This window comes from Palaemon carinicauda, chromosome 1 (genome assembly GCF_036898095.1).
Source record: "Palaemon carinicauda isolate YSFRI2023 chromosome 1, ASM3689809v2, whole genome shotgun sequence".
In the NCBI taxonomy this organism is placed as follows: domain Eukaryota; kingdom Metazoa; phylum Arthropoda; class Malacostraca; order Decapoda; family Palaemonidae; genus Palaemon; species Palaemon carinicauda.
The window spans coordinates 307,721,954-307,731,953 of record NC_090725.1 but is presented as its reverse complement, the minus strand read 5'-3'; the positions used below and the strand labels follow the sequence as shown (position 1 = coordinate 307,731,953).

At 33.4% G+C, this 10,000-nt stretch overlaps 1 protein-coding gene across 1 annotated transcript in view; it reads left to right on the top strand.

The window, feature by feature from the left end:
* Window positions 1-10,000, top strand: part of LOC137640060 (probable glutamate receptor) — a 28,938-nt gene that overhangs the window by 7,759 nt on the left and 11,179 nt on the right. The window contains exons 4-9 of the mRNA XM_068372490.1: window positions 2,372-2,476; window positions 3,129-3,205; window positions 4,886-5,125; window positions 6,886-7,013; window positions 7,732-7,853; window positions 9,954-10,000. The exon at window positions 9,954-10,000 is cut by the window's right edge and continues 182 nt beyond it. Of these exons, the coding sequence (XP_068228591.1) occupies window positions 2,372-2,476; window positions 3,129-3,205; window positions 4,886-5,125; window positions 6,886-7,013; window positions 7,732-7,853; window positions 9,954-10,000 (719 nt within the window). The remainder of the gene's footprint in view (window positions 1-2,371; window positions 2,477-3,128; window positions 3,206-4,885; window positions 5,126-6,885; window positions 7,014-7,731; window positions 7,854-9,953) is intronic.

The window sequence follows — 10,000 nt, the reverse complement described above, 5'->3', positions numbered from 1 at the left end:
AATCTGACTTTGATATCGTTACATAAAAAACCTTTCATTTGAAACAAACTTTTGCATAGAGAAAAACCTTATCTATATTCTGAGTGTAGTTGGAAAAGTGTATGGTAGAGTACTGATTAATAGGATTAAGGATAAAACAGAGAATGCAATCTTGGAAGTACAGGGTGGTTTTAGAAGAGGTAGGGGTTGTATGAATCAGATTTTTACAGTTAGGCAGATATGCGAGAAATATTTAGCAAAAGGTAAGGAGGTGTATGTTGTGTTTATGGATCTGGAGAAAGCATATGATAGAGTTGATAGGGAAGCAATGTGGAATGTGATGAGGTTATATGGAGTTGGTGGAAGGTTGTTGCAAGCAGTGAAAAGTTTCTACAAGGGTAGTAAAGCAAGTGTTAGAATAGGAAATGAAGTGAGCGATTTGTTTCCGGTGAGAGTGGGGCTGAGACAGGGATGTGTGATGTAGCCGTGGTTGTTTAACTTGTATGTTGATGGAGTGGTGAGAGAGGTGAATGCTCGAGTGCTTGGACGAGGATTAAAACTGGTAGGCGAGAATGATCATGAATGGGAGGTAAATCAGTTGTTGTTTGCGGATGATACTGTACTGGTAGCAGACACAGAAGAGAAGCTTGACCGACTAGTGACAGAATTTGGAAGGGTATGTGAGAGAAGGAAGTTGGGAGTTGATGTGGGTAAGAGTAAGGTTATGAGATGTACGAGAAGGGAAGGTGGTGCGAGGTTGAATGCCATGTTGAATGGCGAGTTACTTGAGGAGGTGGATCACTTTAAGTACTTGGAGTCTGTTGTTGCAGCAAATGATGGAGTGGAAGCAGATGTACGTCAGAGAGTGATTGAAGGATGCAAAGTGTTGGGGGCAGTTAAGGGAGTAGTAAAAAATAGAGGGTTGGGCATGAATGTAAAGAGAGTTCTGTATGAGAAAGTGATTCCAGCCGAACTCGGTTGAGTCCCTTGTCAGAATGGTAGGAACGTAGAGAGGAGAGGTCCCCTTTTTTGTTTCATTTGTTTGATGTTGACTACCCCCCAAAATTGGGGGAAGTGCCTTGGTATATGTATTATTATTATTATTATTATTATTATTATTATTATTATTATTACTTACTTACTTACTTACTAAGCTACAACCCTAGTTGGAAAAGCAGGATGCTACTGTCTAAGCCCAACGGCTCTAACAGGGAAAATATCCCAGTGAGGAAATGAAAGGAAAAAAATAAAATATTTGAAGAACAGTAACAATATTAAAATAAATGTTTCCTATAAAAGCTATAAAAACTTAACAAAACTAGAAGAGAAATAATAAAGAATAGTGTGCCCGAGTGTACTCTCAAGCAAGAGAACCCTAAACCAAGATAGTGGAAGACTAGACGAAGTATTTTTCATTTATGCGAGATTTTCTTGACTCCTTGAGCAATTTGCTTTTGTTTGACCTATGGATAAATTATATGAAATTTTGTTCTTGTACCTCATCTTAGTATCCTGGCCCTCCTACTTATTCGCACCTGTGTCATTTGGATTATCTTGTTTCTATTGTGCACAAGAGTAAAACTTAGATATTACGATAGGTATATCGTGGTCTATAATATACAACAACAACAACAACAACAACAATAACAAATGCAGCTGTTTCATGACCACTGTAGGACAAAGACCTCAGAAATGTCCTTATTCATATCTTGGGTTTGGCCAGTTTTCTTCACCATGCTGGACATTGCGGATTGATGATGGTGGGAGATTTTGGTCTGATTATTCACAGCAAACCAACCTAATATGGATAGCCTTGAATTGTACAGCCTTGCTAATCATTGCGATACCAAGTTAAAATATCCCTACTTAGAAAAGGCTTTTATATACAACATAGATTGAATTAAAAGTATTTCATCCAATTTATGTACATATTTACCTCCGCCAACGAAGTTGGAAGGAGGTTATGTTTTACCCATTGTTTGTCTGTGTGTGTTTGAAATTTGTGTTTTATGTGTTTGTTTGTGTGTATATGTGTGCTGGTTTCTGAATAGCTTCCTGAGCCCAATTTTTATTGTAAAGTCATGAAATTTGCAGGGATTAACTGTTATGTAAAAAGCTAGAAATGATTAAATTTTAGAAGGTCAAGGTCAAAGACTAAGGTCAGGGTCAAGCAAAATGTTCAATAATTTTGGTCATCTTTGTCACAGAGACTTCAAACTTGGTTCATATTTGAGTGTATTAAAATCTACGCCTATTAATACATATTAAGGTCAAAGGTCAAGGTCAAGTTCAAACAAAAGGTCGAGAAATAAGCAGCTGCGGCTGAGGTCTGCACTCTATTGAATGCCTCTCTAGTTTGTGAATGAAACTAACAATTATTTATATTTCTAAGATTTCAGCAAAAAATCTAGAAAGCCGGTGGACGTGGTGGATAATTTTAGCAATAGAGAAAAACGTATCCACAATTCTTACACAACTTATGAGGGAAGGATCACAGGTAATATTTCCCTTTTCTTTTGTTGTTATTCCTACTCTGTATTAGTTCTTGATATTACCGCCATGTACTTTTTAATTAAATTATGTTGTATACATTTGATCTACATTCCTGAATATTTGCAAAGGTAGGCATTGATATCTTTTTAGTCCCAAGCAATAGATCCTCTTCTGTTTTCCCGTCGTTATTATCATTATTATTATTATTACTTGCTAAGCTAGGGCTCCAACAGGGAAAATAGCCCAGTGAAGAAAGGAAATCAGGAAATCACAAGAGAAGTAATTAACAATTAAAATAAAGTATTTTAAGAACAGCAACAACATCAAAACCAATCTTTCACATGTAAGGGGTCGGTTGCCTAATGCACCATCTCCAATGCCTTCTATCAAAGGCATCCTCTTCCACCAAACTTCTTCTCTCCATGTTATCCTTCACCTTATCACGCCATCTAATTCTCTGCCTCCCTCTCGATCTTTTCCCCAAAACAGGTTCCTCCCAATCCCTGCTCATTCACTCTCCAACATATATAGATACTTAAATCAACTCATTTCAGATTCTTTCAGAGTGACTCTTCACTGAGTCCTCTAATTTTTCTTGCTAATATTACAGAATCATTTTCAATCACAACATAACTTCCTTACTTTACTATTTCTAGGTAATCCTAATTGATTTGGAAGATCAAAACCATCCCAGACTTCTTTCATCTCGGGTTGACGCCACTAGTCTGATAAGGTAAGAACTGATATAATATTTAAAACTTTGTGAATTGTTGAATTAAAAGTAGTTTAGTATGAGAATGTTACAATACCAGTAGCATTAGTAGTCATCTTTAATTTGTAGTTCCTTTCTCCTTGAATATATAATACATGTTTTTTATTATATACATTTATAAACATAGGCAATTTTCTAAATAATAAGTGAAGTATATATTCTAAGTTTACAGAAAGATCTCTTAATAAAGGAAAACCTTCTTGTCTGTCACATTATTACTTGAATTCAATTAAGAGCAGTTAGAACGATGTATCTTCACATTTGTATTCAAATGAAAACCAGTTAGAAAGTTCTAGTTCTCCAAATGTAATCCATTGAAGACTAATATGATAAGTAACATTATAAACTATCAATAATTCCTATTTTTCACATAATAACTTGAATTTAACTAAGAGCAGTTAGAACGATGTATTTTCCCATTTGTATTCAAATGAAGACCAGTTAGAAACCTTCTATTTCTCCAAATGTAATCCATTGGAGACCAGAATGATTAGCAACATTATAAAGCCTCTAAAACTCCTATTTAGGTTCCACAACGCAGTTCACTTGAAGATCACACCAAGGGCTTACAGAAGTGAAATACTGAATTCAATTCATAGAAGTTAGAACGATGTATTTTCCTATTTGTATTCAAATGGAGACCAGTTAGAAAGTTCTATTTCTCCAAATGTAATCCATTGGAGACCAGAATGATTAGCCAATTATAAAACATAAAAAGTTCCTATACGTCACATAATTACTTAAATTCAACTAAGAGTAGTTAGATCGATGTATTTTCCCATTTGTATTCAAATTGAGACCACTTAGAACGATCTATTTCTCCAAATGTAATCCATTGGAGACCAAAAGGATTAGCTAATTATAATGCCTCAATAATTCCTATTTAAGTTCCACAACGCAGTGCACTTGATGATCACACCAAGGGGTTATAGAAGCGAAATACTGAGTTCAATTAATAGCATTTACAACAATGTATTTTCCCATTTGTATTCAAATGGAGACCAGCTAGAACATTCTATTTCTCCAAATGTAAACCACTAGAGACCAGAATGATTAGCAAATTATAGAGGATCAAAAAGTCCTATTTGTCACATAATTACTTGAATTTAACTAAGAGTAGTTGGAACGTTGTATTTTCCCATTTGTATTTAAATGGAGACCAGTTAGAACGTTCTATTACTGCAAATATAATCGATTGGAGACCAAAAAGATTGGCAAATTATAAAGCCTCAAAAACTCCTATTTAGGTTCCACAACGCAGTGCACTTGAAGATCACACCAAGGGGTTACAGAAGCGAAATACTGAATTCAATAAATATCAGTTAGAACGATGTATTTTCCTATTTGTATTCATAAAGAGACCAGTTAGAACGTTGTATTTCTCCAAATGTAATCCACTGGAGACCAAAATGATTATCATCATTATTAAGCATAAAATACTCCTATTTAGGTTCCACAACGCAGTGCACTTGAAGATTACACCAAGTGGTTACAGAAACGAAATACTGAATTATATTAATATCAATTAGAACGATGTATTTTCACATTTATATTAAAAAAGATGCCAGTTAGATCGTCCTATCTCTATAAGTGTAATCCATTGGATTAGCAAACTCTAAACCATCTAAAACTCCTATTTAGGTTCCACAATGCAGTGCACTTGAAGATCACACCAAGGGGTTACGAAAGCGAAGTACAGATGGACGTGTTCGAACCCCTGGAGAAATTGTACGCGGACTTTCAAGGAAGACAGCTCACAGTCACAGCTGTGATTGATCAACCGTACATACTATTTGAGAGGCTGGACAATGGGGAACTCCTCCCAGTATCTGGATTCGAATATGCAGTTATTAAGTCTTTGGCGGAGACTCTGAATTTCACGTGAGTTAATCCTTCAGGTAGTTTTCTGTTTCATGTCAATGGAAGAACCTATTCCAGAGTAATGGTCAGAACGTTAAGGAGAATTCCCCTCTAATTAATAATAATAATAATAATAATAATAATAATAATAATAATAATAATAATAATAATAATCTCTCCTATGTAATAAAGAAAAGTGTCTGAATATATATATATATATATATATATATATATATATATATATATATATATATATATATATATATATGTATATATATATATACAGTATATATATACACACACACATATATATATATATATATATATATATATATATATATATATATATATATAATATATATATATATATGTATATGTATATATGTATATATATATATATATATATATATATATATATATATGTGTGTGTGTGTGTACTGTATATATATATATATATATATATATATATATATATATATATATATGTGTGTGTGTACTGTGTATATATATGTATATATATAAATATATATATATATATATATATATATATATATATATATATACGTTACTTTTCATTATATAGAAAAGATATTTTGTATTCTATACAAGAATAGTAGGCCTATACTCCAATGCTTCCGGGGTAATGTCCTTCCAATTCGTATGCTTGGAAACTTTATATATCTTATTAAGTCGCTTGAAAGGAATGAAGCAAAGTTTCAATGTGCTTCTATATGAAAATAAGATCAACTCTTTAACTCTAACTAATTTTCTTATGAATTGTGCTTAGTTATGGCTCAAAATCCTAAATGATAATGCATATGAAAATCATTTTTTTAATTATTTGCATTTAAATGAAGGCCTTTTACACTATTTACAATCTGTGCTTGGTATGATTCTGTTCACTATAAAAGTAAATATTCCATACTAAACCAGCTTTTACCGTTAAGCATAAATCGTTTCTTTTAAAGTTAGATATCTGTTTTCTTTTAGTTCAGTCTATCATTAATTTTAGGATGTTCATGAACTCTGTGGCCATATATCTTTATCATTAATGTTGTATGTATAGCATCCAATTCTTACACATAAGAAAAGATTCATATAATTTTACTAAAGCCATATTTTCCTTTCATACTACCGTTTACAATTCTAGTTTTGTTACATTGTAATTATCTTTCTATCCAGTAACAAACATTGAAAAGACGACAAATATTAAGAATTGTTGTTAAGCTTGAATGATTTTATAATGAGATATTCGCTATGTACAGTTGGACGCAAGAATATTAGGCACACCTCGCTTTGAGAAAGCGCATCCTGCCCTTACTGTGCTGTGAGTTTCCTTGTGTAGCCATCTCTCCTCTTCACTGTTTAAAAAAACGTAATTTTAATCGGAAATTCTCAGTAAAAAGATACTGTCCTCAGCGGTATTTCAGTAAAATACAGGCGACCGTATATTTACCTTACTTTTTCGCAATATTCTACGATTGGTGACTTTAATATCACTCTTTTACGTCAATATATCCATTTTTAAAACGATAATCTATTCCAAGATTTTTACCGTTTTTACGCCAAATTTTGAACAGTGTACACTATACGTTTGGTTACTAGCCGGGCAATAATAGCGTGACGGGGTGCAATTCATCTGAGCGAAGTGTGCTAAGAATTCCTGTATCCAACTGTACCAAGGCATGTGAAATAGAATACTGAAAATCAATATAAGAAGATATTTCAGAATGCAAAATATGACTTATGATCAAGATTTAAATGTCTTCTGAAATACCCAGAATTCGCATGATCGAGCCAGCTGATGGCAAATGGGGAGGCCCCCTTCCGAACGGAACTGTTGTGGGGATGATCGGCGTCGTTGCCAGACGTGAGGCTCATTTTGCCATGTGTGACATATCCATTACAGGTATGTTGGCTGTTAACATTCTCATATTGTGATGCCTTGTTTAGAGGATCATTCTGTTTCGATGGATCAACATGTTTGCAACTGCGAAATTAGATAGGCGACTGTGTCTAGACCAAAATCTTTAACACGTTTCACCTACAAACATCGTTACTGGCCAGCCCCTTTTCACAGATGATTCATATGAATATAATAATAGCAATTATATAACAGATTATAGATAATTATAATATCTTGAATAATGACCCACGTGGTTGGCGTGTGCAGCACATCCATGTACCGTTTGCCAGAACAGAGGAGCAATGACATAATGATTATTTGCGAGCGAAGAGAGCCATGGCGGAGCAAAGATCATTGGAGTTTCAACCAATCAACATGTTTGTGGAAAGTGCATGTTAAAGATTTTGGGCTGAATACAGTCGGAGCTAACATAGTACTTTGACTTAATCACGTTAAATTTCACTTGTCACAGCTGATGTAAACATATTTTCCATATGAATGTGCAGGAGAGGTTATGCGAAATTACAATTATTCTGGAATGGATTAAGCCATCTTACCACATCTAATCATGTGATATAAAACTTAATACTTTAGCTCCTCCCTCTTCAACAATATTCTCAAAACTTTAAATCACCTTGTTTTGCCAAGATACTTCATTTATTTCTATTTAATCATATTATACTATATACTCATTCTTTCAAGCGTCATTTGTACATTTCAGGTGTACGAGAACAAGTTATTGATTTCACATATCCTCACTATATCGAAAGTTTGACTCTCATTTCTCGGGCCCCAATGGAGAAGAACAGATCATTTGCTGCATTCGAACCATTTACGTTCATGGTGAGACTTCCGTATAACTTTTTTTATAAAGTCTGCAACTCAGAAATCTATTAAAACTTTGTAATGAAGGATACAAATATTTTTCGTAAAACATAGATATTAGCTCATGGGTGCAGATATATTTATTACGTATGATGAAATTAGCTCAAGGGTGCAGATATATTTACATACGTATAATGAAAGTAGCACAAGGGTGCAGATATATTCATATACTTATAATGAAATTACCTCATGGATATAGATATATTTATATACACATAATGAAACTAGCTCAGGGGTTCCGGTATATTCATATACCTATAATGATATTAGCTCAAGGGTGCAGATATATTCATATACAGTACCTATAAGGAATTTAGTTCAAGGGTGCAGATATATATATATATATATATATATATATATATATATATATATATATATATATATATATATATACCTATAAGGAAATTAGGTCATGGGCCCAAATATATTCATATACCTGTAATGAAATTAGCTCAAGGGTGCATATATATACTTATCCTTACTTGTACTCATTATATGTTTCTTTGAGTTCGTCTCAGTGTGTCAAAATATCTTCAGATTTAGCTCTTTGTCTCTTCATATTAACTCTTGTACTCTTATCATTTTCTTCTCTCTTCCTAGTCTCATTTTTCTCATCTATTCCTTCGTCATCATGTTTTCTTCGACTAAATTCGAATCGAAGTTCAATGTTATAAAAAACGAATAAGATAATTCTTTTTAAAAAGAATCTATTTCCACAATTTAGGATGTTTAATTTTTCTCCAGTGTGACAAAATAAGTTAAAGATTCATTAAGTTTTTTGATAAAATTAGCTCAAGGGTGCAGATATATACCTATGCTTTCATGTACTCCACTGTATATTTTTTACTTCATCTGTACAGTAACAAGGGTCTTTTAAGTGTGCCAACATATGTTCCAGATACGTTAGGCTCTTTATTGAAATTTTCTCAAGGGTGTAGATATATACTTAAGCTTTCCTGTACTCTTCACTGTATGATTTTTACTTAATTGTACAGTGACAAGTGTCTTTTACGTGTGCCAAAATATGTTCCATATATGTTAGGCTTTTTAGTGAAATTATCTCTAGGGTGCAGATATATACTTAAGCTTTCCTGTACCTCACTGTATAGTTTTTAATTAATTGTACAGTAACAAGGGTCCTTTAATTGTGCCAAAATATGTTCCAGATACGTTAGCTTTTTAGTGAAATTATCTCAAGGGTGCAGCTTTCCTGTACTCTTCACTGTATGGTTATTAATTAATTGTATAGTAACAAGGGTCCTTTAAGTGTGCCAAAATATGTTCAAGATACGTTAGGCTTTTTAGTGAAATTATCTAAAGGGTACTAACTCACTTTTGCTTTCTTGTACTTAACTTTACGTATGTCTCTTTAAGTTCGTCCGTAAAAAGAAAAGGGTCTTTTCAGTGTGCCAAAATATGATCAAGATTCGTCAAACTTTTCAAAGAAATCAGTTCAAGGGTGCAAACTCACTTTTAGTTTCTTGTACTTAACTTTAAGTAGTTTCTTTGAGTTCGCCTGTAAAAAGACAATGGTCTTTTCAGTGTGCCAAAATATGATCAAGATTCGTCAGGCTTTTTAAAGATATCATTCAAGGGTGCAAACTTACTTTTGCTTCCTAGTACTTAACTTCAAGTATTTTTCTTTGAGTTCGGCTGTAAAATGATAAGGGTCTTTTCAGTGTGCCAAAATATGATCAAGATTCGTCGGGCTTTTTAATGAAATCATTCAAGGGTGCAAACTTACTTTTGCTTTCTTGTACTTAACTTCAAGTATTTCTCTTTGAGTTCGCCTGTAACAAGATAATGGTCTTTTCAGTGTGCCAGATATGTTCAAAATTCATTAGGCATTTTAATGAAATCAGTTCAAGGGGACAAACTAACTTTTGCTTTCTTGTACTTAACTTCAAGTCTCTCTTTGAGTTAGCCTGTAAAATGACATAGGTCTTTTCACTTCAAGATTGTCATTCTGCCATGTTTTTCAAGACATGGATTTGAGTTCGCCTGTAAAATGACATAAGTCTTTTCAGATCAAGATTATCATTCTACCACGTTTTCCAGACTTGGATTTGGATCATAGCAGCTCTCTTGATCATTGGCTCAGTCGT